Source organism: Anolis sagrei, chromosome 2 (genome assembly GCF_037176765.1).
Source record: "Anolis sagrei isolate rAnoSag1 chromosome 2, rAnoSag1.mat, whole genome shotgun sequence".
Lineage (NCBI taxonomy): Eukaryota > Metazoa > Chordata > Lepidosauria > Squamata > Dactyloidae > Anolis > Anolis sagrei.
This window is the reverse complement of record NC_090022.1, coordinates 126,856,502-126,884,264: the sequence shown is the minus strand read 5'-3', so window position 1 is coordinate 126,884,264 and position 27,763 is coordinate 126,856,502. Positions and strand designations below refer to the sequence as shown.

Here is a 27,763-nt window from a genome sequence, read left to right as displayed (position 1 = left end):
TGTGTATCCAAATCTGCTTCAAAGTCAGTGAGCAATGAACGACCAAACCCTTGAAAAAAAGTCTGGAAATTCTTTGTTTGGGCAAAAGATCCTTAAATTATTTTTCTTAGTCATATCCTGGTCTTTAAAATGAAAGTTCCCTTTTTAATAGGTCCATTAGTCTTTTTTCCCCATTGATTATTCAGAGAGAGACAGTTTTATGAGAACCCACGCTTGCAAATTTATTCGCTTGAATGAGGACTGATCTAATCCGTTATTTGTCAAACTAATTATATTACTCATCACGCCATATTCCTGGGACACCTGGAAGTTCCTATTGTGAATACAAAAGATTGCAATACAGGGTCCTGTCAATTTAATCTGGTGAGTGGACTGGTGGAAAGGTGTGCCAATTTGTTTTCTCCAGTATGCCTATTACCAGTGTACGCCTGGCTTTCAACCTCAAATCATCTTTGCTTAGTTGCCCAACAAGCAAGTTTACTTAGAGTGAATCAAATGCAGAGTTTCACCCTGTCAGATCACCTCCCTCTCCATGCGCACATGCACACATATACACAAAGAGCACTTCCAGCTGTTATAAAATGGATACTTGTTTCATTAAAAAGGGACGGGAGGGGCAGCCTGACTGTTTCGGCAACTCCAGGCAGCAAATTCAATCACTGTTACAAAGCCGAACAATCCTTCCAGTCCTTAGCTCTTGCTGTTTATTCCTTTGTGTTCTGGGGAGTATAGCATCCTTTCATTTCCCGCACCAGAGGGCCTTGATGTTTAATACAATTGTAGTGCCGTTGCATGCCACAGTGCTTTTATTTCATTTGGTTACTAGCAAGCATTTTATCTTCAATGGGTTCGTGCTGACCAGGCTGTACTCAGATCTGGTATTCAGTGCACACAGTAGGAACCTACAGTGACTTTGTGTGTTAGGCTTGTAAAAGAAAGGCAGTATTCAGAGGTTGTCTACATATTAGCCACTAGGCACCAGTACTTTTCTGTTCTGTCTAATTGCAACATGGCTTCCAAACAAGAGTGAAGGGTCCTTCTCCCTCCAAGAGGAGAAAGCTGTGATTGATGTCCCGTTCACATGGTGTTTTGGAGGCTTTACCTTTCAGCCTAGACAGAAGGGGTGTTAGTTGCTGTTCCCCCCTCTTCTGCACAGATTGAATATGTTCTTGTTTCATGCAGAAGTTACAATTGCTTTATGAAACATCCTATAATACTAGGGTGCTGTGAGTTTTTTGGGCTACATGGCCATGTTCCAAGAGCATTCTCTCCTGACGTTTTGCCCACATCTCTGGCAGGCATCCTCAAAGGTTGAGAGGTCTGTTGGAAACTAGGCAAGTGAGGTTTATATATTTGTGGAATAATGTCCTGGGTGGGAGAAAGAACTCTTGTCTGCTCGAGGCAACTGTGAATGTTGCAGTTGGCCACCTTGATTAGCATTTAATGGCCTTGCAACTTCAAAGCCTGGCTGATTGCTGTCTGGGGAATCCTTTGTGGGGAGGTGATTAGCCGGCCCTGATTGATTCTTGTCCAGAATTCCTCTGCTTTTTGAGTGTTGTTATTTACTGTCCTGATTTTAGAGTTTTTTTTAAACGGATAGCCACATTTTGTTCATTTTTATGGTTTCCTCCTTTTTGTTGAAATTGTCCTCATGTTTGTGGATTTCAATGGCTTCTCTATGTAGTCTGACATGGTGGTTGTTGGTGTGGTCCAGCATTTCTGTGTTCTCAAATAAAATGCTGTGTCCAGGTTGGTTCATCAGGTGCTCTGCTATGGCTGACTTCTCTGGTTGAAGTAGTCTGCAGTGCCTTTCATGTTCCTTGATGCATGTTTGAACACTGTGTCCTATCTAGACAGTTGCATGGTATACGGCAAAGTCCTGCAGGGGTGAGAGGATCTCTCTTGTCCTTTGTTGAACATAGCATTTGTTGAATTTTGTGGGTGAAATGTCAGGAGAGAATGCTTCTGGAACATGGCCAAGTAGCCCGGAAAACTCACAGCAACCCAGTGGCAATAAAAACTTTCGATAACACATTGTCTATGCATTTAGAAGAGGTTTGGGGCCTGAAATTATGGATTTTGCTTTGAGCCATGGATACGTTAAGTATAAAACTTTTGAACATGTAACCAGCAAATCTTTTTATCTTCTTTTAAAATGCATTGAGGAGAGATGCTTAGGGAGGGCTAAAGAGAAGGAGAAGATCTGCTAATTTGAGGGGCTATAATTGCATTGCTGATCTTAAAATGTAAACATCTGTACAGGCATGTAGCCGGGGGGGGGGGCTTGGGGGGCTTGGGGGGCTTCAGCCCCCCCCCCCCCGAAATTCTCATGGTGGTCCGCGAGAAGGCCTTACTGGTACATTATTTAAACTGTTATGTTTATACATATCATGATCTGATCATCATGCTCAATATATCCCATATGCATGGGGGTATTGGGGTAACGATACAAAAGGTTTGCTAGGGTAGACCCTCTTTCTCTCAGACTCAGCCCCCCCCCCCCGAATCAAACTCAGCTCCCCCCAAAACAAAATCCTGGCTACGGGCCTGCATCTGTATAAATACAGATAGGGAAAGGAATTTAAATGAGGAAATGCTGCCTGAAAAAAAGTGGGGAGAGAGCAATAAGAGCAATCTGCCCGCATTAGGGTCCCAGTGTGACAGCAGTGACAAGAGACAGAGTTGAGATGTGCTCCGGCCCCATTACCCTTCTCTTGCCTCATCGAAAAAGAAAGGCAGCCATCCCTTCTTTCTCACCTTCTTCTTTTTGACCTTAGCAGAGCTCATCATCAGTATGGGGGATCCAGTTGGGTGCTTGAGGTTAAGCAGAGCTGCAGCATCCATTTTTCCAATAAGGACCTTTTACATAAGCTTCTCTACAGTGAGACTGCAGTGACCATTTTCAATAGTGGGTTAGTGTGTACCTTCATCATGGGGGTGGGAGTACTTCTTGCCTGTGCCTCTTGTCACTGACCTTCCACTGGACCCCTGTTTTAACACTGACCAATGTATAAAATGACTAGTGGGTGTTTCTGTTTCCAGTGATTGGCAAAAGGAGAAAATAAAGGAAAAGAAAAGAGTAATTGTGCTAAAACAAAGGTCCTCAATGGGATCTTGTCATGTATCAAATCACCTGTATGTTTAATACTGGACCCCTCTTATATAAGTATAATAATGTGTTCCTTTAACAGAAAAGTGTCTATCAGAGGCAGAAAAACATGGATGGAAGGAGAGCAATTGCCTTTTTTAAATATCAAGCTTTACATTCAGAGATAGCCATAGGTACATGTGTAATGAAATAACTAGAGAGCCAGCATGGTGCAGTGGTTTGAGCATTAGACTAGTCCCTAGAACATTGGGAGGCCAGAGCCAAAATTCTCACTCAGCCATGGCAGCCCAGTAGCTGACCTTGGGCAAGTCTCATGGTCTTGGGCTCACAGCAAGGCAAGGGCAAACCCCCTCTGAATAAATTATGCAAAGAAAACCCCGTGATAGGTTTATTTAAGGCTTCCATAAGTCAGAAATGACTTGAAGGCATTCAGTGAGAAGAAGAATGAACCAGCTAGGTTAGGTAAGCCTTGCTTAACTAAACAAGAACACTTGAGTCTTCCAAAGATTCTTCCAAAATGCTTCCAGACATAACCCTTTCTTTCAGCAATTTCCACTTTTCTTATGATGTCCATATCCAACTTATTGATCTATACTTTTTATGTGCTGGGACCGGCCAGTGAGACAGGCTTACTGCACACCTTTTATCTCTCTTGTTTTCTATTCCTTGCACGCTCAGTAAGGGATTCTGGAAGCAGTCACTGTTAATCTTGCCTGTTTCACACTGTTGTGAACTCAGCCATGTTATCACGTGCTTAGGTTTCAAAAAACAACAGGAGAATAAGCCAGAGTCCAGAGCCCACTATCAAAGAAGCCCAAATTCAGCAGTCCTTGAAAGTTAAGATGGAATAACAAACCAGAAGCAGATAGAGGTGAACCAATGTCGAGTTTCAAAGTCCAAATAGCCAAAGTCAAGATGGTGAAGCAATAGAGTCCAGGGTCAGATATCCTGGTAGTCCAAAATGCAGCAAAGCCAGACTCCTAGAGAAGAAACAATGATGTTGTCTGCTAGAATAAGACTCTACACTGAAAGTCTGTTTATTCTATGATCTCAGTTGTTGCTTATTGAATGTTTGTTTCTCTGCTAATCTCTTAAACCTGAGATACTCTGCTCGCTCTCTCCTACACTCCAAAGGTGAGGGTATATTTAACACTCATCTAACCTATTTCAGTCTGCTTCCTTCATCTTGCTCAGACTGATGGGAAGTGAAGGCTCTCTCCCATGTTTAAGGAGCTCCACTGGCTGCCATTTATTTTCCGGTCCCAATTCAAGATACAGGTTATCACCTACAAAGCCCCTCCTACCTTTGTGACCATATCTCTCTCCATGTACCAACCCGGGCCCTTAGATCTTCGGGGAAGGCCCTCCTTTCACCCCTGCCAATCTCACAAGCTCATCTTGTGGGCACAAGGGAGAGCCTTCTCATCTGTGGCTCCCCGACTTTGGAACTCATTACCTGGAGAGATCAGGAAAGCCCCGTGGTAACGTTCAAAAGAACCTTAAAACTGGCTCTTCCGCTGCGCCTTTGGCAGGTAGGTGCACAATATGACATCATTGCACCCCTCAACGCTTTTTCCACTGGAATACACACCCTCCAAATGGGAAGTTTAGCTTCACAACTATGTATGTTTTTACTAGTTCCCTGCAGATAACTTGCTCCTATCTTTATCTCATTAGAGTCTTAGAATCATTTTTATCCTGTACGCGTGGCTCGCCCATTGTTATTGTGATTGTGCCTATTGGAATGTTATTTTATGACTGTGTTTATATTTTTTTTCTTAATGTAATTTGATGGTGTTGTTTATGCTCTGGTTTTATTTTGTTGTAATATGTTGTCTGGGCTTGGCCCCATGTAAGCCACTCCGAGTCCCCATCGGGGAGATGGTGGTGGGGTATAAATAAAGATTTTTATTATTATTATTATTATTATTATTATTATTATTATTATTATTATTAATGCTACTGGTGGAGGCTTGTCTTCAGCAGTCGTTGAGCTCGGCTGTGGGGACTGTTGGGAGCTGCTGACCTCCATCTCCTCTGGCCCTTCCAGCAACTTCTCATCCTCACTATCAAAGCTGGCCACAACATACACAGGCACACATAGTAGAAGTTTGAAACCCACTGGGTGACTGTGCTGTGATTGTGCTTTTCCTGCATGGCAGGAGGCTCAACTGGATTGCCTTTACAGTCTCTTCCAACTATGATTCTTTCCCAGTTCAAGCTTTATTTGCATTGTATTGTTGAAGGCTTTCATGGCTGGAATCACTGGGTTGTTGTAGGTTTTTTCGGGCTATATGGCTATTTATGCCTTTATTTGCATTATTTACTGAGACACCATGATACAAGAAAAGGTTTGTGTTTTGTTAGCTTTCCTTCACTCCCCACCCCCAATACTGATGCAGATCTTAAAAAGCTTCCAGTTACAGGATTAGGAGGAAAAAGGATCTGGGTGGGCATAAAAAGGCATGGTAAAAAGGAGCTCCATCATGAGACCCTTGGTTAACTAGAGTATGCCTGTAGTCTTCTTGTTCTCTTATTTGGAGACATTATATATTACATTCGGTTGGGATATGGACTCTGTACAGAATCTTTTTGATGGCAGCTCTTGCCTCTGGTCTTTTCCTAAGACATTAAGTCTCATCTTTAGAAAGGCTTCAGAAGAAATGTAATACTTCCTTATCGACCTTCTAAAGAGTGTTTTAAAAATGTTTTATTTAATGTTTCCAAATCTTCTTGTTTTATTGTGTCTGTATGGTTTTGTTTCTTCTACTATAGACCGTAACAACTATTTTATGATATTTAGTTTTATTGCTTATGTATGATGCTTTTGTTTTTGCATGCTGGTTTATGTAAATGCAACCTCAAATGCCATAGATTATGAATAAATACTTCCTTCTCCCTTAACAGGTATAAACTTGGTGTTAGTCATACAAGAAATAGCTTGATTCTTAATAGATGAATCACTAGCTCAGTTCCCTTTTTGCTAACCACTGAAGATTTTTGAGCCACTTTATGGCATGCCTACAATTTTAATAATTGCCAAGCTTTATTAAGTTTCCCTCAGGAATATAAGTTACTTTGCATGAGGATAGTCAAACACTGGCAATAGCATGCTCTATGCAAATAGCAGTGGAATGCATGTAAACCTGTTACGGGGTTTTGTCATCTAGGTTTGCTCAGAGAGGGTTTGTCTTTGCCTTCTTCTGAAGATGAGACAGTGTGATTTTCCCAAAGTCACTCAGTTGGTTTTCATGCTGAGTGGGGATTTGGACCCTGGCCTCCAGAGTTGTAGTCCAGTGCTCAACCACTATGTCATTTCCCCCTGAAATGTGGACATAACAATGAACGGTGGATACCTATAATAGGAGCAAACATATTAAATCTGGTTCTGATGAAAGAGAGATGGGGAGCTCACAAGCCTGAGGTTTGTCCCTGTAATGTTATATCATGTTTCAGCATTATGTCCAACAAGGTCAACCTTAGACACTTTGACCATTCCTGTCTCAACCTTCCTGTAGGCAGAAGATCTTACAAAGCTGATCTTTATAATATTTCAGATTGTTGCATTGTGTTTACAAAGGAGCCAGGTTCTATTCATTCCCTTTGGAAAGGTGACAAAAGCTGATCTGTATAGCCACAGTGAGCACACAACTCATGGAAATGTGAAAAAAAGTGATTGAAGAGGAATTAATTTGCTGTTGTGTGGTTAGTAATAAATTGTGGTTATGGAATAGATTGAAAATTTACATCTAGTTCTGATTTGAACAAATTACATCATTTTCCATATCCTGCCATGTACCGCAAAGAAAAAAACCCGCATATGCTACTTAGTGATTCCGTGCCTTCCCATTTAGCTGCCGGATCAACCGCATCCTGGAATCTCCCAGAGGGAATGCATTGCTGGTTGGTGTGGGAGGAAGTGGTAAGCAGAGCCTGACAAGATTGGCGGCTTTCATTAGCTCCCTGGAGGTCTTCCAAATCACCTTGAGGAAAGGCTATGGAATCCCTGACCTGAAGGTGAGAGGCTTTTAAGGAGGGCACAGGAAAACAAATAGTAGTTCTGCTTGCCACTTAGCCTGCACATAAGATGGGATTCTCTTTGAGTTTGTAATACTTATTCCACACAAGAGAAATTGCTTTTCTACAGTCCGTTTTGTTAGGTTATATTTTCTCTGGGATTTGCTGATGATTACCTTTGAAGTCTTAATAACAGTTCTGTAAGTACAGCCATCTCAAGATGATGTGAGGTGATCTAGAGGTTGATTCAAAGGAACAGGTGGGCAAGTATATTGTACCAACCAAGAATATTCATCAGGCTTGTTTATTTGAAAGTACTTTGAATGCAGTGTCTTCTTGCATGGGGTAAAGTTGCCTTACCAGAGATGAAATGAGTCTGGAAGCCTGTATGTGGGGAGTTGTTTATGCCAGAGTGGTGTCAGACAAGCAATCATATCCAGTTGCCCAAATTCTGGGGAGATTCTTTCCTGTGAAGACCATTGCAAAGCTTTGCTGAATATTTAATTCTGCTGTTAAGAAATATCTATCAAAGCTCGTTCAAGATTGAATTGCAGAATTAGATTTTCCATTATGTATTCATTATGAGTTTATAGAGGAATATATAAGAAATATACTAACATTTGGGTGGGAGGGAGGAGCAGAGAGAATAAGCTCCATTAGTATTTTTGGACTACCATTCAATGAAGTGTTGCAAAGAGTATTTAATAGCTAAAGTGATTTGAATAATAATGTTTGAACTGTACAGAACTGTACAGTACTGCTGTTTGGGACAAAATCTGAGGTTGATTTCATTTTCTTGTTATGTGTAGCACAGTTAACATTAGGAAATGTATATGCTGAACTGTACAGAAATATTCGTGTTTTTCTGAATTTAGTTGGATTCAGTCATGGACATGACTAGAATCTCTTCTCCTAGCAGATGTTCAAACATTTTGTTCTCAAGTATACTTTTTCTTTCTTGTACCCACAGGCAGATCTAGCATCACAGTACATTATAGCAGGAGTCAAGAATGTGGGCACCGTGTTTCTTATGACAGATGCTCAAGTAGCTGATGAGAGGTTCTTAGTTCTGGTCAATGACTTGCTGGCTTCAGGTATGAATCTTCGCGAAAGCAGTTTCCTATGTAGATGACAGCAAAATCAAAATCATGAAATATTCTTCAGAGAATGCAGACAATGGATTTATTAGCATCTGCAGCCTTAGTAAGTTCCATTGTTTTCTAGGAAGCAGTTTTTCTCTAAAGCCAATCTTTCCCATGTCAGAAGTGTGTACATGTACACACCTCATTCTCCCCTGATCCTGCCATCACACCTGTTTGCCTGCATACCAACCAATCTTGGGAATGCTCCTGGAAGCAGTATAGAATTGTACTGATCATAGGTACTTTAAGTAAATATTCCATGCCTGTTCCACACAGATACTTCTCCTGATTATTTTCTTTCCTTCCCTGGAAATACCAGTTGCCTATTACAGTAATAGCTTAGCCACGGGGTTAGTATCTGTAGGGCTTCTATGGAGACCCATATTGCAGAAAACACATTTTTGTTGGTTAGAAGGAAGTGGGATTCTTGGTATGGTACAACATTACATTGCTAGGTCTTCTCCAGTGATACTCAGCAACAGTCCATGATAGATGGGCAGTTTTGTTGGGCATTGGTTGTACTAAGGATGCAAGTGCCATATTTTATTGATTCTATTGCTCTGGTTAATTTTGTAGGTTTGGTTTTGAATGTATTATTGGTTTTAATGTTATTATATTGTGTTTTATATGTTGTATGGCACCATTGTGTTTTTTGTAAGCCGTCCCGAGTCCTTATGGGAGGTGGTGGCAGGGTATAAATAAAAGATGATGATGGTGATGATGATGATAATAATAATTATTGTGTTGTCAAAGGCATTCTTCTTCTTCTTCTTCTTCTTCTTCTTCTTCTTCTTATTATTATTATTAGGCACAATACTATATTCTTTTTTCTAGGAGAAATACCCGATCTTTTCCCTGATGATGAAGTTGAAAATATCATCAGTAATATGAGGAATGAGGTAAAAGCCCAAGGACTGGTAGACTCCAGAGAGGCTTGTTGGAAATTCTTCATTGATCGAGTCAGACGGCAGCTCAAGGTAGGACTGCCGTGATCTCCAAGGACAAAGTTCACACTTTTTCAGTTGTACTTGGATCTTCTGTATCTGGCAGCTATTTCTGATGGTGCAGCTTTTCAAATAATATTTTTTTGAAGTACTAGCCATCCCCTGCCACGTGTTTCTGTGACCCAGTCTGGTGATGTGGAAAATAAAGTAATGAGAAACTGTTGGTTTCTAATATATGTAATTTCTTTGTGCTTGTGGGTAAACAGTATTTTTTTGTTGTTTTTCCTTTTCAGTGTTGATGTAGAGATTGTCTGGTTTGCCTACTCTGGAACATGCAACATACAATTGTCCTTCTTTAGGGGTCCCTTTTAAATCTATGCTACTATATCTGTCATATACATGTATGTGTGTGAATCGTATCTATCTATCTATATCTATGGCTGGATGGCTCTTTGTCAGGAGGGCTTTGATTATATTTTCGTGCCCTGTTGAAGGGAGTTGGACTGGGTGGCCTTCAGACAGCATTTCTAAACCTGGGGGTCAGGACCCCTAAAGAAGGACAATCACAAGGGGGGGGGGGTCACAAAAGGGTGTCAGAAGGGTCGCCAAAGACAACCAGAAAACACAGTATTTTCTGTTGGTCATGGGGTTTCTGTGTGGGAAGTTTGGCCCAATTCTATCGTTGGTGGGGTTCAGAATGCTCTTTGATTGTAGGTGAACTATAAATCCCAGTAACTAAAACTTCCAAATGTCAAGGTCTATTTCTCCCAAACTCCATCTGTGTTCATATTTGGGCATATGGAGTATTTGGTCTAAATTCTTCGATGTTTGAGTCCACAGTGCTCTCTGGATGTAAGTGAACTACAACTCCAAAACTTAAGGTCAATGCCCACCAAACCCTTCTAAGTGTTTTCTGTTGGTCATGGGAGTCCTGTGTGCCAAATTTGGTTCAGTTCCATTGTTGGTGGTGTTCAGAATGCTCTTTGATTGTAGGTTAACTATAAATCCCAGCAACTACAATCATTTTTTTGAGTGATGGTCACTCCTTGGGTTATTAGGTGTCTTGTAGCCAAATTTGGTGGCAATTTGTCCTGCGGATTTTGAGTTATGATGTCACTCAAAATGAACAGAGCACACACACACACACACACACACATTCTCCCAAGTGAAATGTTACCTCATGAATGCAGAGGAGATGTGATATTCCTGCAATGAATGGTTTGCCTCTAGGGAAGATGTCTGAATTTTGCATAAAAGATAAATAAAAATATTACATTGTGAAAAAATAGTGTGCTTTACTGTAATGTGCTGTAATTCTAAGCCTTGTAAATTTGAAGAGCTTGCTTGCTTAGTTTCTACATTGGATTGAAAACCATAACACATAAGTCATACTTCCATAACCTTTTCAATTGACTTTCTTTGTCTGGCAGTGGGAATAATTCTCAAGCTCTGTGGCAGAATACATGCTTTGCATATAGACAAACCCAGATTCAATTCATAACATATCCAGGCTGCACTTGAAAAATTCCCACCATGAATCCCGGAGAGCCGATGCCAACTAGTGTTGACAATTATAGCTAGAGAAATTAATAGTCTGACTCCTATTGTTCTATATTTCTAGTTTCACCCTCTTCCTCTTTTCATTGCCTCTTTCTTCAGGTTGCTCTTTGCTTTTCTCCAGTGGGGAACAAGCTGAGAGTTCGCAGTCGGAAGTTCCCAGCCATTGTGAACTGCACAGCCATAGACTGGTTTCATGAGTGGCCCAGAGAAGCCCTGGAGTCCGTCAGCCTGCGCTTCTTGGAAGGGACAGAAACTATTGAGGTAGCAGCCCTTTATGGTTCACAGCACATTTTACATTTTCCTGCAAGTTCATCATCATTTTGGGTAAATGGTTTATTGTATGATGCAAGTATGGCACTCCATATATGCATACACACACTGAGGAGACAACTTACTTGATCACCTCTTCAATCAACCCATGCACATTCCTCACATTCCTTTTCATGTGAGATTTTTCTCCTACCAGGTTGGATTGCTAGCTCCAGAAATGAAATGATGTCAATGTAGGAATGTTTTCTCTTGAGGTTTTTTAAAACCCCAAGGCTATTTGGATAAGAACTAGGGTTCAGTATTATACAATATGTCACAGCCAGAGACCATCATTTGAGTATCAAGTTTATCAGGTGTTAATGTGGTCAGTGCAAGACATGGTTGATCCTATGATGCAGCTTCAGGTGAAAGTGTGAACTGCTGCCAAATTGTGAAGGTTTCTTCACAACCCAGGATATTTTAATAGCAACACTTCATTTTAAAATCATCAAAATATACTGAGGAGAGTGTTGCCTATGATGGGTTTCTGAACACTTGATAGCAAAGTTGTTTTGCCAAGTCTCAATTAAGAACAACCGAAGTGTACATATTAAGCACCACAAATAGACCACAGCTCATTTGAAACCCTTAGAGAAGACAATGATGCTGGGGAAAATGGAAGGAAAAAGGAAGAGGGGCCGACCAAGGGCAAGATGGATGGAGGCAATCTTGAAGTGACTGGACTGACCTTGAAGGAGCTGGGGGTGGTGACAGTCGACAGGGAACTCTGGCATGGGCTGGTCCATGAGGTCACAAAGAGTCGGAAGCGACTGAACGAATAAACAACAACAAACATCTGGGAATGTGTACTTCATTGAACATTTTTGTTACGTTGAATGTGGGGCTCGCTTTATTTTTTGTGGTTTGGTTTTCCTTCCATGAGGGTTGATATCTGTATTTAGTATCTTTGTAGTTACTATTTCTTTCTTTCTCTTTTTGTTTAAAAAGATGCTCTTCCCTGTTTGCAAATTGTAATTCCATACTTACGTAGCAGAATTCATTGCTCTAGCAACACAAGTGTGCAAAAATAAACGAGTATGCTGAAATTGCCTTTTCTGTCACCGTTAGACAATTATTCCAGAGGGAAAGGTGCTCACTGCTGTTTGCAGGGATTTGGGCTCAAGGGTATCATTACATGTCAGAGTGTGCACAATGTCCTTTAGTTTCTTTAGAAGGGAATCCTGAAGTATAAGGTATAAATATATTTTGTTACAGCATAGCCAGTCAACCAAATACTGATATTAAGAGCCAAGGGAGTTGTGAGGAGTTCATTCATTGAAGTCCAGTCTTCTGGAATGCCCTGTATGTTAAGGCTTATGCCATAAAGCGTTTAATCAGGCTGCTTATTTATTTTGTCTGAAATGTTTCCTCTTCTGTTTTGTTTTTTTAAGCCTTCTGTGAAAGAATCTATAAGCAAATTCATGGCTTACGTGCACACCAGTGTTAATGAGATGTCCCATTCCTACCTGAGCAATGAACGTCGTTATAACTATACCACCCCCAAGTCATTCTTGGAACAAATAAAACTCTATCGGAATTTGCTGCTTAAAAAGGGAAAGGAACTAACAGCCAGGATGGATCGTCTGGAGAATGGATTGCAGAAGCTGAGAAGCACATCTGCACAGGCAAGAGACCTTTGTTCCTAGGCAAGATGGTGGAAGATGATACAGAAATAATAGGAGTAACACGTACTCATGAATTTCACTGTATTCTAAAATACACAGATAATCATATTTGCAGGATTCATTGTGTGGCTCTTTTTCATTTGATTCTTTCTGTGAGGAAAACTATCCTATGACGCTGCTGGTCTTGGGATGTCTATACATGCACAAACAGCATTGTTGCCATTTGCATGTATAGACATCCCAAGACCAGCAGCTGGGATATAGGAAGATATATTACCTCATGTGAGAGAACCAGGAAAGTTTTCAGTTATGGTCTTCCTAAGTTTGCTGTTGTCGTGACATTTCAACATCGCTTCATCCTACTATGATGCCCCTGAGAACTGTTGCTTCCACTTTGGTGGACCAACTGGTCAAGTAAACAGCCTCTAGGTTGATGTTGAGATGAGCCAAAATCTGAAATGGGTTCATTTTTTATCATTGTTTGAGTCCACAGTGCTCTCTAGATGTAGGTGAACTACAACTCCAAAAATTAAGGTCAATGCCCACCAAACCCTTCCAGTATTTTCTGTTGGTCTGTGTGCCAAGTTTGGTTCAGTTTCATTTTTGGTGGAGTTCAGAATGCTCTTTGACTGTGGGTGAACGATAAATCCTAGCAACTACAACTCCCAAATGACAAATTCAATCCCCGCAACTCCACCAGTATTCAAATTTGGGCGTATCAGGTATTTGTGCTAAATTTGGTCCAGTGAATGAAAATACATCCTGCATATAAGATATTTACATTATGATTCATAACAGTAGCAAAACTACAGTTATGAGGCTGTGACAAAAGTAATGTTATGGTTGGCAGTCAGCACAACATGAGGAACTGTATTAGGGGGTCGCAGCTTTAGGAAGGTTGAGAAACACTGCTTTAACAGCTTCACTAAACTCCAGAATTCTGCAGGAAGAAGAAACCGGATGTAAAGTGGGTTCATTCTCTAGTGTGATGAAGTAGTATGAGAAGAGGCTTCTGTTCTATATTTATTTATTTATTTACTTTACTTTACTTTACTTATATACTGCTGTTCTCAGCCCAAGGCGACTCACAGCGGTTCACAACAAATAAGAACAGCAAAAATTCAATGCTATAGTGTAAAAACAGTTAACAACCTAACATATTACATAATTAATAAACAATTACTACAATAACCATTCACTATTCACTATCGTCTCATCATCAAAAACATGATCCAGATTCGTCATCCATTATTGCGTTCCAATGTTCATTAACCAATCATTGCACTAATTATTCGAATGCCTGCTCAAACAGCTAGGTCTTCACTTTCCTGCGGAATACCATTAGAGATGGTGCTAGTCTAATGTCCGTAGAAGGGCGTTCCACAGCCGAGGAGCCACCACCGAGAAGGCCCTATCTCTCATCCCCGCCAGCCGTGCTTGAGAAGCAGGCGGGATCGAGAGCAGGGCCTCCCCGGAAGATCTCAAAGTCCTGGTGGGTTCATAGGCCGAGATGCGGTCGGATAGGTAGCTTGGGCCGGAACCATTTAGGGCTTTAAAGGCCAATGCCAGCACTTTGAATTGAGCCCGGTAGCAAATCGGTAGCCAGTGGAGTTGGCGCAACAGGGGGGTTGTATGCTCCCTGCGCTCCGCTCTTGTTAAAATCATGGCTGCCGAGCGTTGGACTAGTTGGAGCTTCCGAGGCGTCTTCAAAGGCAACCCCACGTAGAGAGCGTTGCAGTAGTCTAAACGGGATGTAACCAGAGCGTGGACTACCGTGGCCAAGTCAGATTTCCCAAGGTATGGGCGCAGCTGGTGCACAAGTTTTAGCTGTGCAAATGCTCCCCTGTCTGAGATAACTTGTTAGTACTGATTTTGTTCAGAATATTTCAGTAAATTTTAGACTTCCATCTCTTATTTGGCAATTAATTGCTGGCCTTTATAGAAATGTAGTCCTAAAGCTTGGTACAGACAATTGAATTGAAGTAGCCTCCTGGGAGCCTTAGAGAACAGGTTCTCTGTCTCAGCGCTCCAATTTTTTGTGCACCATTTCTCTCCCCTGCTGTTTCGCAAAATGCTGTGCTTGCTCAGGTCCAGCCCACTTTATACCTCTTCCCATCATTAACTGCAGATTTTCTTATTTTTCAGTTAAGGTGAAGTGTGTTTAGTTAGGGCTTGGGGTTAAGGTCAAATATTTGTACTGGGGTAAATAGAAAGATATGGATATAAATATAAAGATAAAGATAAAGATATTGATCATGTTCTCTCAGTCCTGTGGGCTTATATAGAGGGAAAGGAGCAAGCCACAATTGTATCACTTCACTAGTCATATTTAATAATTATATCATTTTTCCTTCCCATGTACCAATTTGGAGACTAGTTATTTCTTTCTTTAAGTATGGAGGAAAGGCCAACCAATTTGTATGCTCTGTTTTCTGTACAACTGTATGAGATTTCATGTTCTGCTCAAATCACTTGTGATTGTTCATGAAAAGCTGAAAAGATAACCAGATCGATGTGAAATCAAAGCCTAAGCATTGATCTCCTCTTCCCCATTTTTCCTTTCTTGCTTTGTTCATTATCTATAAGTCACTGTTAACCCGCCTTTGATATTTTATGATGCAGACTTGGACACAAAAGATTTATATTTTTTCTTTTAATGATCAATTTTGTGATACGGGCAATAAGAATAGGCACTAAATCAAAGTTTCATATGGTGTGCATTTGCTTGATAGTCCTTGAAGACAGGACAATTACAGCAGTGACAAGACTTGGGGCCCTTCCACATAGCATATATCAAGGCAGAAGATTCCTCAATATCTAGTTTGAACTGGGATATCTGAGTCCAAAGTGCCATATATTCCAGTTCAAAGCAGATAATGTGGGATTATATTCAGCTGTGTGGAAGGGCCCTGGTGTACAAATGGAGGTAGGGAAATAGGATTTTCCCATTTGTAACACTTGCTACTTACCTACTCCAAATAGCCCCTATCCTACCTGTGGCTTTCCCTCCTGCAAGGACAAATATGCATTTGAATCTTCAAATGGGGGGAGTATTTGGGAGACAGGGAAATGATGAACAAGAAAGTGTAAATCCTTTTGCCTTGCTTCTTCTCTCTTCAACAAATGGCGTAGAATAATAATCTGAAACAGGAATAATTTTCTGTGTTTTGGCATACAATCTTTTATATTGCCCTAAGATTTTTTTTAATATTATGAATGCTATCTGCATATTACATATTTAAACTAAAAATTCATTGTATGGAAGGTAACACAGTTACCATCCCCACTCCTTTTTTCTTTGTCAAAGGATTTACTTGTAGTAACAATCCCGTTTGTTTGTCGTATTTACTGTCCTTCATTGCCTGTGCAGTTGCTCCATATAACCCCACTTCTTAACACATCGGAGCCTTTATTTTGTCTTTGTTGTTGTTAAATCCTTAACCTTCGGTTCTTGCTCTCTACATAAGCTGTGTCTTTATTTTAGCTTTTTTTAAAGTAAGTTTTGTCTAGAAATTCTATTGCATCTTACATGAGATGCATTGAATTGCATCTATATCCTCTCCTTTTATGTGCCTATAACAGGATTGCATCAAACCTGACAAGTCAATTCCTTGGTTGCCTTGTCAGAGCACTTAACACCCGGTAAACTTTCTATTTATTCTTGGATCCAGTGTGCAATTATTTACCACAAGCTGAAGCTTATAAGCCATATATCTGAAATCAACAAAAAGCTCCTCCTTCAATTTCCTCAAATCTCCAAAGGTTCTTAAATGAACAAAAAAGTTTCCACAGAGTTTTGTTGATTGAATTGCGTAGGTACCCCCAGCAAGTGAGGAGTAATTTTGTCTGCCCTGGCAGAACAACAGGAGACGAAAATGAATTAGCCATTCAGCCAAGGCCTATACAAAGGGCAGGGCTCCACTCCGAGCTCACACAAAAACACTTACCCGCCACTTACTTTTAGGCAATTATAGGGTATTTTAAAGTCTGTGCTGAAAATGGCATAGAATCCCAGACCAATTATATGTCTGCCTTTCCCCGCAGGCAAAGGTGTACCCTGGGGCTCCGGAGCTTATACTTAATGCATTAAATGAACAGAGATTTTGTTCCAAATAGTGCTGTAGTATTGTAAAGGATCTGAAGCTGGTGCTTTCACAGGGGCTGGGTTTTGAAATGCCATGGCTGCCAGAATGCCATCCTTCCTTCTTTCAGAACCAAAAAGTATCAGAAAATGGCTTTAGGTCAGTGTTTTTCAGCTGGGGGTCGGGACCCCTAGGGGTGTCACAAGGGGGTGTCAGAAGGGTTGCCAAAGACCATCAGTGCTATCTAGATGCAGGTGAACTACAACTCCAAAACCCAAGGTCAATGCCCACCAAACCCTTACAGGCTTGGAGATGGAGAAAACCAACAGCCTTTACCCAAAGTTGTGTCTGTATGTGAAATTCACCAGATATATTGGAAGAGATTGCCCCATGCCTGCCTGAGCTAGCTCAGTGGATGCATCAAAAGGGTGCTGCTGATACACTTTGCATGCACAAGCTGTGAGGGCAATTCTTCTTTTCCAGTGCGTCTCACAGAATTCTACAGTTAAAATGTTCATGGCCAACAAAAAGAATGTATCTGTACCCTGGTCATATAGATACTTGTTCTCCAGCACAAATATTTCTTCTGAGGCATTGAGCAGCCAGGAATGATGTCGTTGATGTTTTTGTGTTAAGGCTCACAACCTTAACATCTATACAATCTAAAAACCTACAAAATGAATTAAATATTGCAACTGTTAAAAGAATCCAGCTAAAATCTCATTAAAACAAAATCCATTCACTATATAGGCAGTTCTGGGTGGTGGTTGAGAGGAAAGGATTGCAATGACACTGAGAGAGAAGCTGCCCTTTAATGGAGGACAGCAGAGGAATGAAATCATGGGTGGGGTTCATGGGTGCAGAAACACAGGCTTTAGCAGCTCAAGCCAGTACAACTGCTGGCAAGGAAGAAGGGGAATGTCAGTTCAGTAACATGAGGGGAGGCTCCTCCTTGATTACATAATATTTATTTATTTGTGCAGGAAGGGCAGTTATGTTGGGCTGTGCTCCTGAACTTGGTGTCCCAAACCATCTATCTTGATATCTCTAAATAATGTTGTATTATGTTTTTAAAAAGTGCACTGGCAAGATGACAGTTCGAAACATGTTGGGCTTGCTAGGATGCTGAATGCTGTGAACTAAGGCCCCATCTACACTGATCACTTAATGCAGTTTGAAGCCAGCCAGGTATGAAACTCCCATGAAAGCTGTAAAAGGAAGACCTTAATTTTCAGGCTAATGCACTATGGTTTGTGTAATCACCATCTGTGTCTTAAACTGGTTCCCGGATTTCCTGTGCAATCATCTGCATTCTTCAATACTGGTTTGATACTGTATTAAATGGTCAGTGTAGCTGGGGCTTAAGAGCTATTTACTTTATAGTTCACTATATCATGCCCCAATATTTTTCTGTAACCCCCCAAAAGGAGCAAATGATCAAGTCCAATCTTTCTTCCTCTGTCTGTAGGGGACAATCCATTGGAAATGTACTCTCTCCCTCCACCTACATTTCTATTTTACTTCCTATTCAGTGGTGCTACTTACCATCTCTTCTGATTGTGTTTTCTCCTTCCTTGTTTTTCCAGGTAGATGATTTGAAGGCAAAGTTGGCTGCTCAGGAGGTGGAGCTGAAGCAGAAGAATGAAGCTGCAGATAACCTAATCCAGGTGGTGGGTATAGAGACGGAAAAAGTCAGTAAGGAAAAGGCCATTGCTGATGATGAGGAGCAGAAGGTGGCCCAGATCACACAGGAGGTTCAGCAAAAACAGAGAGACTGTCAGGAAGACCTGGCAAAAGCTGAACCAGCTCTTGCTGCTGCCGAGGAAGCCCTCAAAACACTCAATAAGGTAGAGACCAGATAGAGTGGGATGGGGAGAGAATGGCTCAGCTCAAGGCAGCGGTCCTATGCATGCTTATCTAGGCAAACCCTATGGTGATGACCAACCCTATCTTAGGAAATGCCTATTGTATTTTTTTTACTCTTCTGAATGTTGTGTTCTACGTGCATAGGTTTATATTTCAAAGTAGTCCTTTAACTACATCTTTATGTAGGGATTTGTGTTATCTATTTGTGTTAACTATTCCAGAGTCAAACTATTGCCAAGGATTGGATGTAAGATCTAGGATACTGCTCAATGAGCCATCTGGAGAAAGTTTTTATTAAAAATTGGTTGGTGTGTGACTGTGGCCATGGGATCATTTGAAATAACTAATTCTATTTCAGCATTTCTATTGATATAGTGGACTGCCAAAAAACAAATAAATGGGTCCTAGAGAAATTCAGGCATGAACTTTGAATAGAAGTCCAGCAAATTGCCCTCTAAACTGAGGCTGTTGTATTTTTAGACATATTGTGAGAGGACAAGATTTGTCGGATAATAGGATAATCTCAGTAAAATAGAAGGAAGAAGGAAAAGAGGAAGACCATATTATAGGTGGATTGATTCAGGAAAGCCATGGCTTTGAGTTTGCATGACCTGAACAGGGCTTTTGATACCTGAGGTTTGTGGTGGGCTGTGATTCGTAGGGTCCATAAGTTCATGGTGACTTGACATTACATAACACAATCAAATTTGTGTTTGGAGTTAGGATCAAAAGTAACAGTGTTAATATGTCTGGCCTAATGCTGTGTCACTGCTTGTTTTATATGCAGTGCATTTAATGATATGCACAGAAAGAACAATCCATTTCCCTACATTGTGGCTAAGTTAAACAAAAAACAAAAGCCTAAAATTGAAGCGTCTGAAATGAAATAGAAAACAGGAAGCCATTTTCCATTTGATCCGGCTTTTAGGAAAGCCACGGCAGTTTTGTGCTAGGATCTGTGTGCCTAAGAAGGAAACACTAATGAAACAGAAAGATGTTTGAATCCTATCAAGTAGAGTTTCATGCTGAAACTGTAAAACATCTCATTAAGGCAAGATTAATGGGAAGCTGAAGCGTCCCTGGAGAAAAGGGAGGCAGCATTTACATTGCGCCATAAACCACGTCCTCCTCCTCACCTGCGTCAGAGGGTTTAGCCCATCCATTGACATGAATAATTGGTTCTATTTGTGTGTCTATTAATAAAAAGTTACATCCAATAATGCAGATGTATTTACATTGTACTCTCATACAAGGAGTGGCAGGTGAAACAATAAGCAGAGCTCTTTACCAGAGAGTACTGGGAAATATAGATTGTGAGGGAAGGGTGGGGGCGGCGGAAAATTGTTGGATGTCAAAATTGATTGCTTTCTCTTTGTATTTCAGTTGTGTTGTGCTTTGATCAATTTTACTCATAAATAACTCAATTACAAAAATGCCACCCATGTGGAATATTTGCTCATTAATGCTCTGGTGCTCAAGGGTGTTAATCTGATGGGGAATTTTTTTAATTTAAAAAACTCCCTTAGTTGCTCTAGTTTTGCCACATGGTCTTCAAGATGATTCTGCTCAGAGAACAAAAAATACTGCTTTTGAATGCTCTGTTCTTTGGACACATTGCCTTGCTGCTTTGGTGGAAAGAGGTACCCTTCTCAGGCTTTAGAGAATATATTTTCTTGCCTGAACATTAATGTTTAAGATGTCTATAAAATTCCCAAGACAAATGGGAATTACTTACTGGATGATCCTAGTTTATTTTGTTTTCAAGATGGTCTTGGAAGCTTATGAGGTGGGGTGACCATGGCCTGTTGTGTGTAGATAGAGATTCAATATTGCTTTCAAAGGTTGATGTGGAACAGTCCTCCAAGATGTTTTCTTTTTCTTCTAAAGCCATTTGAATGATTGAGGTCATAGGCCTGGGCTGATTTATTGCTCTTGGGACCATCTGTTTCAGTTCTTCACAAGTAAAATGAGGATATAGAGGATCCATGATGTCTGCTTGAATTTGGTTGCAGGAATATTTTCAAGCTGTGGGTGATTGAATCTGTGAATACTTAATCTGTGGATACAGAGGGCTAACTGTAATAATTATCAACCTCTCAACTTTATCAGAAGTATAAGATGAGTCTACAGATGATGTTTGTACATGCTCAATAGGGGAAGTAGCTGCTGTCTAGGTTGTTTTTGTAGGCAGGCACATGTGGCCACAGTAGGGTTGGCTAGAGTAGAATCCCATTCTTTCTCAGCTCAGGTTTTATTGCATTGTTTACCACAGACATGTTGCTGCAAGTCAAACATACTACAGCCTTCCTTCATCATCCTCCCAATGCGGATTCTTCCAGAAAACCCTCAGCAGAAAAGTGGGGCTGGGTAGGCAAAAGGAGCTTATTTTTTAGAGACTTTGTTAACTAAGGTGTGCCTGGAAATCCATTTGCAGAATAATCCAACACCCAAAGGATGCCAAGCAGATGTCTTCCTGTTCTTAAAACAGATGCCATTGTTTCTAATTAGCAAATAAATGAAATCATTTCAGCTCCAGGTAGGCTGCGTTGTCAGGCAAATCATTTGAACCTTTGTTTGAGAGTGGCGTTGCCAGAAGGGTGTTCTAACACAATTGTTTATCATGAAGGAATTCTAAGCAGGCAGCATCTGCAATGTGCATCTTTTTTGGCTAAATTACAAAGAGCACACTTTTTGCCACTGCGCATTACATTTGGCAACAAATACTTTTTTTGGTTTCAGAGTTTTGAAAATTGAGGTGCGCCTTAGATTAGGTAATGCATTAGATTCAAGTAAATATGTGTATTTGTGAACAGGAACCATTTCATTGTTGTTCCTCCTCTTGCTTCTTATGTCCAGCTAGGATCCTTTCTTGATGAATCACAGCAATGGCCATTTTTAACCCCAATAGCTAGTTCAGTACTTCATTGCTCAGCTAGACATTTGGGATGTGCACAGTTTGGGAAAATTGTGTGGTGTTTTTGAACTGCAAACTTGAAATTCCTTAGCTAGCATGGCTACTGGGAGATTTTGATTCTCCACACCAAAAGAGAAAAACCTGCAGCCTGCAGAGAGTTAAAAGGGTTTTTTTCATCATGGCAGAAGCGACTTGAGAAATTGCAAGTTGTTTCTGGTGTGAGAGAATTGGTCATTTGCAGAGATGTTGCCCAGGGGACACCTGCATGTGTTACTATCCTGTGGGAGGCTTCTCTTATTTCCCCGCATGGGAAGCTGGAGCTGACATGTGGGAGCTCACCCCATCTCGCAGATTCGAACCACCAACCTTCAGGTCAGCAGTTCAGCCGGCACAAGGGTTTAACCCATTGCGCCACCGCAGCTCACTAAGTTAAGAGGTAACTCTACTTCCTCTCAAAGCCCCACTCTTTTTACGTTTATAATTTATGATGACATTAGCCTTAGTCAGTCAGTATTGTGTAGAATAGATTTCTGCTTGGTTTCCCTCCAGCTCAGTTTTGGAGATGGCCTTGCTCTGAAAATGTAGCCTTACCACACATGTTGTGTATGCTCATTCATACCTAGAGAGCAACATGGGGACTGTCACAGTCTCTATCTGGCTTTATGGGTGATGTATGCAATGAATGGATGCAATCACAATAACTCAGAGCTGCCTTAGGAATTTCATCACAAACTGTTCAGGTATGTGTTATAAGTGTATTGCTGCATGTCTTGCTGCTTACGTTTGAAGTACAGTAGTTTTATCCTGTAGACTCCTCATCTTTGGATTGTATTATGTAAATGAAATGAAGGTACCAAGGAGCTCCAGTGTGGAATAGAGCTTGCTATGACAGGGCTTTAACATTTGCAAGATGAGATCTGGTGTAGAAGAAGAACCTCTAGCCAAAAGTCATTTTTTCTTCTATTGGGTTATAAAAATATCAGTGCTCTAGTTTTCTGATCAAACTGTGCTACAGTGGCATGACCCAAAGGTGGAATTCTTTCATTTCGAATTGGATTCTTCTGCATGACAAGCAGAGTCTTATATTGGTCAGTTTCAGGTCAGTGTTGTTTGGATTCTTTTAAGTCTGAAGGAAATGAATGGGCATCTCTCATGAGATCTAGGTGTTATGTGTTCATTTGAAATAGCACTCCTTTCATTGCACCATTTAATTAATGGAGTAATGCAAAAATAAATAAAATGTTTTCTTGATACGAAAAGAAAAACAAGCTTTTTTATTATTGCTGTCAGAGAGTTTGCTGGGACATAGAGCAGATATGGGTATGGATCTGCATGCACAAATACTTATATAATTACTTGTATATGCAAATTCAGACAACATAGTGTTTCATGATGGAGAACATGGAGAAACTGGTAACACATAGAAGATGACCACATTGTGTAGCTGATTTTCTCGCACTCCTGCTATGAAATGAGGGGGAGAAGGGTTTTAGTGAGGACACAGTCAGGTCAATATCAGTGTGTCCCCTGCAACTGACAATTGACTCCTTGTGTGAATATAGCCAATTAATCTATTGTAAATCAAACTGGCAAAATAATTATAAAGTAGTCATCATAAGAATTTTGAATTCAGTGAACGTTCTTCAGTGGCTCACCAGACATGCATGGTTGATTTCGGAGTCTGCTGATCTTTCTCCATTTCCTCGTTGTGCTTATTTTTTCATACTGGATAAATCTGTAATCTAATTGTGTAGTTTTAATGGCCTGCAAGTTGGTTGAAATGCTGAAGGAACATGACTGGCTCTCATCTCATAAGTCAGCGGAGGCCCTTGTGCCACTAAGGGATTCATTGCTTTATGCTGGATGAGTCATAATATTTAGAATTCAGAGTGCTGCCTGTGGCTTCAAAGCTCCTTTCTCAGGCTGATAGCTCTGGAGCCTGGCTCCATTACCAGCAAAGTAAAAAAGAAAACCCATTCATTTTCATCTAGCAACCATGTCTCTTTCTCCCCCTCTCCTCATTTTCAGAACAATCTGACAGAGCTGAAGTCATTTGGATCACCACCTTCTATGGTCAGCAATGTCACTGCTGCTGTGATGGTGCTCATGGCTCCAGGTGGGAAGGTGCCCAAGGATCGGAGCTGGAAAGCAGCCCGAGTGGCCATGAGCAAGGTGGATGGCTTCCTGGACTCCTTGATCCAATTCAACAAAGAGAACATACACGAGAACTGCCTCCGAGCCCTGCAGCCCTACCTTCAGGATGAAAATTTCAACCCTGAGTTGGTGAAATTGAAATCCCAGGCAGCTGCTGGCCTTTGCTCCTGGGTCATCAATATTGTGCGGTTCTATGAAGTGTATTGCGATGTGGAGCCCAAGAGGCAGGCACTCAGCAAAGCGAATGCTGAGCTTGCTGCTGCTCAGGAAAAGCTGGCTAGCATCAAGGCCAAGATTGCGGTAAGTTCAAAAGCAGAAGCAAAACTATTGTTCCTTGGTGTTCTTGAGAAGAGGGCAGAAAGCAACAGCAGGTCAGACATACTGCCTGCTCTGGCTGGCCGGATCTCAGGTAAGGGCCCATCACAGCACTTGGCACATGTTCTTTTCACTGAAAGTGCTGCGGTTGAACTTGCTGTGATCTGTAGGCCGGGTATGCACTCAGCCACTGACTTAAGTGGTGATTTTGCTGTTTGTCATTCACAAATATTTGGTGTACAGTATTAATTTGGGAAATTCTGTAAAGCCCAGTTCCTTTCAGTTCTGGGAAACAAACTGTTGCAGAAAATCAGGGCACGAGAAACTGTCAGAATCCTTCAGCCCATATTATTACTGGCAATGCTGGCTAGGGGATTCTGGTACTCACAATCTAAAAAGTTTATTTATTTATTTCAGATATTTTTACCCTGGCTTTTTCTGCAAGCGGACCCAAGGCAGCTTACAATATATAAAACATACAATACAGAAGTTAAAAAAACGTAGTTAAAATCTAATATTTGATATAGCCAATTACCACCTTCCCAATATAAAACCCATTTGACATAAAAAAATTAAACCTTAAAACTTTACCCAGCCCTAAAATATATGGTTATGTCTTTAGTTGAAAGTCTTCTTAAATAAGGTCTTTACACCCTTCCAGAAACTCAACAGGGAAAGGGCAGATCTTAATTTTTCTGGAAGGGTTTTCCAAAGTGCTGGTGCCATCCCTGAGAAAGAGCCTTTCCTGACCTATTTAGACATATGTTGGAGGGGGGGGGGATGTCAAGATGAGGGTCTCCCCACAGGATCTCAATTTTCAACCCGGTATGTATAGGGGGACACAGTGTTCCAGGTAGCCTGGAATGAAGCTGTATAGGGCTTTATAGGTAAGAACCAGTACCTTGAATTGGACTCGGAAACATATAGGCAGCCAGTGGAGCTGTCTCAGTAATGGACTAGTATGCTGCCTGAGATCAGCCCTCATTAGAAGCCTAACTGCAGATCTTTGTACAAACTGCAGTTTCCAAGAACTTTTCAAGGGCAGATCTATGTAGAGCGCATCACAACAATTCAATCTGGATGTAATCATTGCGTGTACTACTGTGACCAGGTCCGACCTCTCCAGGCATACAAACTTTAAGTGTGCGAAGGCCGACCTAGTCACAGCTGCCACCTGGTCTTTCAGGTTTAAGGTGGAGTCCAGGATACCCCCCAAAATTGTGAACCTGAAACTTCAAGGGGAGTGTCATCCCTTGAAGGGGTCTGTCAAAGGGGGTGTAATCCCTGGCCAGGGTTGTAACCCTATTCCCAGATCCATCTTATGTGAGACCAGGAATACTTTGCCATGCTTTGTGCACAGCCTCCAATAAAAGGTACCAATTTAAATCAGTGGGGTAATATTTCTCTTGGATTCTTGACCTATAATGCCTAAGCAGGTAATTCTTTTTAGCTATGATAGTAAGTCCTGGGATTAACCCTTTTAGCTGCTAAACCAAATGAAAACAACCCAACAATTAATTCAATTCTTTTAACTCAATTCTTTTAACATCTACAATTATCAAAATATTGGCCTACATTTCAACAGCTATAAAGTCACTTGAGTCCAAGTTTTATATGAAGTGCAGTAAATACAACACCAAAATTGTATAACAGTCTTAAAAGCCTCTCCCAAAATGAACTTTAATTATCGTTAACTTGCATTGTTTTTGCTCTTTGTGAGAGCATGATTATGGTTTCTGTTTAGCATCTTTGGCGCCTGTTGCTTTGAGGGTATTGTTGTGAGCGTGTAGTGCTTTTTGTCATGGCCTTGGGCCCGTACAATAAACTATTTTGATGATGATTTAAAAAAACATATCAAAATATAGGCCAACATTTCAACAGTTATAAAGTCACTTGAGTCCAGGTTTTATATGATGTGCAGCAAATACAGCACCAAAATTGTATAACAGTCTCAAAAGCCATGCAGTAAACCATTAGATAATGTTTTTATTGTTATGTGAATCTTTCTTCTGGAGTCTATGTTTATCTCTCTAGTTTTGTCCATGTTCTGGTAGCCTTGTTTTCACTGCTGCAGGAAGCAGGACATGATTCATTTCTTTATTTCTCACATAGATACCCTGCTGTTCCTCCTGGTAGCAGAATACTGTGTGTGTAGTTTTATTTAACTTTATTTTTATCCTCAGTACATCCAGTAAGTTTGGATAGATTGAGGGACAGGATCTGGACCAATTTTGCCTTGGGGCAGAGCGGGGTTTTAAACTTGAGTCTTTCCTGCCCACTCCTAACCATTGCACCATGCAGTCCCCATATGAAAATCCACATAAAAAATGTAATTAATGTACATGACATGAAACAGGTACATAATTTTTGGTAAAAAATGACTGAATAAGAATTGGTGTGTTTTTACTGACTGTAGGCCACAAAAGATATGTTTGTATGGGCAGGCAAGCAATGGCAAGGTTGGATGAGTTTTGTGTACTTTTGTACAAGGTTGCTAGTTATCATGAAGTTGTGTTCTTCTTGTCTGAAACACATTTGTTTTTCTGAGGTATTCCACCTCAGACATCAGAAGAGCTGCAAGACCAAGAACAAGCCACAAGAGTAAAGATGAAGATCCACCCAGAGGAAAAGTGTTCCTGCCATACATCAAGGGAACCACTGATCGCATAGGGAAGCTGATGAGGAAACACAACATACAAACAATCTGCAAACCCACCAAGAAAATCCAACAAATGCTACGTTCAGCAAAGGACAAGAGGGATCCTCTCACCTCTGCAGGAGTCTGCCGTATACCATGCAGCTGTGGACAAGTCTACATAGGGACCACCAAACGCAGCGCCCAGACACGCATCAAGGAACATGAAAGGCACTGCAGACTACTTCAACCAGAGAAGTCAGCCATAGCAGAGCACCTGATGAACCAGCCTGGACACAGCATATTATTTGAGAACACAGGAATGCTGGACCACTCCAACAACCACCATGTCAGACTACACAGAGAAACCATTGAAATCCACAAGCATGTGGACAATTTCAACAGAAAGGAAGAAACCATGAAAATGAACAAAATCTGGCTACCAGTATTAAAAACAAATTCTAAAATTGCAATAGCAAAAACAGCAGAGAGAAAAACAGGCAGGGACATCTAATCACCTTTCAAAAAGAGTTTGCTTCAGGCACAGTCAGCCCATTGTATGCTAATCAAGGTGGTCAGTTGAAAGATTCACACCTAGCCCAACTTACAAAAGCCCTTTGTCTCACCGGGGTCATTCCACAGATATATAAACCCCTTTTTCCCCAGTTCCAGCAGACCTCACCTCTGAGGATGCTTGCCATAGATGCAGGCGAAACGTCAGGAGAAATGCCTCTAGAACATGGCCATATAGCCCGAAAAAACCCACAAGAACTGAGTGATTCCAGCCATGAAAGCCTTCGACAATACACATTTGTGTTTCTTCTGACAATTAATTTTCCTAAGTAAGTGAATAACTTTGTAACTATTCCCATTAACTCTAGTGAGCAATACTATCCTAATATTTATTTATTGAGGTCTCTTCCACACAGCTGAATAAAACCCCACATTATCTGCTTTGAACTGGAATATATGGCAGTGTGGACTCAGATAACCCAGTTCAAAGCAGATATTGTGGGTTATTCTGCCTTGATATTCTGGGTTATATAGCTGTGTGGAAAGGCACTGAGTTCCATGTGGATGATGGCTAAACT

At 40.9% G+C, this 27,763-nt stretch overlaps 2 protein-coding genes across 2 annotated transcripts in view; both read left to right on the top strand.

Moving 5' to 3' along the window:
* LOC137096189 (dynein axonemal heavy chain 9-like) overlaps nucleotides 1-18,650 on the top strand; it is a 48,074-nt gene extending 29,424 nt beyond the window's left edge. The window contains exons 9-14 of the mRNA XM_067464814.1: nucleotides 6,964-7,126; nucleotides 8,097-8,220; nucleotides 9,103-9,245; nucleotides 10,872-11,033; nucleotides 12,473-12,706; nucleotides 18,375-18,650. Coding sequence (XP_067320915.1) covers nucleotides 6,964-7,126; nucleotides 8,097-8,220; nucleotides 9,103-9,245; nucleotides 10,872-11,033; nucleotides 12,473-12,706; nucleotides 18,375-18,650 — 1,102 coding nt within the window. The remainder of the gene's footprint in view (nucleotides 1-6,963; nucleotides 7,127-8,096; nucleotides 8,221-9,102; nucleotides 9,246-10,871; nucleotides 11,034-12,472; nucleotides 12,707-18,374) is intronic.
* The window catches only part of LOC132768507 (dynein axonemal heavy chain 9), a 118,081-nt gene continuing 108,870 nt past the window's right edge, over nucleotides 18,553-27,763 (top strand). Inside the window, exons 1-2 of the mRNA XM_060764463.2 lie at nucleotides 18,553-18,635; nucleotides 23,597-24,022. Coding sequence (XP_060620446.2) covers nucleotides 23,639-24,022 — 384 coding nt within the window. The 5' untranslated portion in view covers nucleotides 18,553-18,635; nucleotides 23,597-23,638. The remainder of the gene's footprint in view (nucleotides 18,636-23,596; nucleotides 24,023-27,763) is intronic.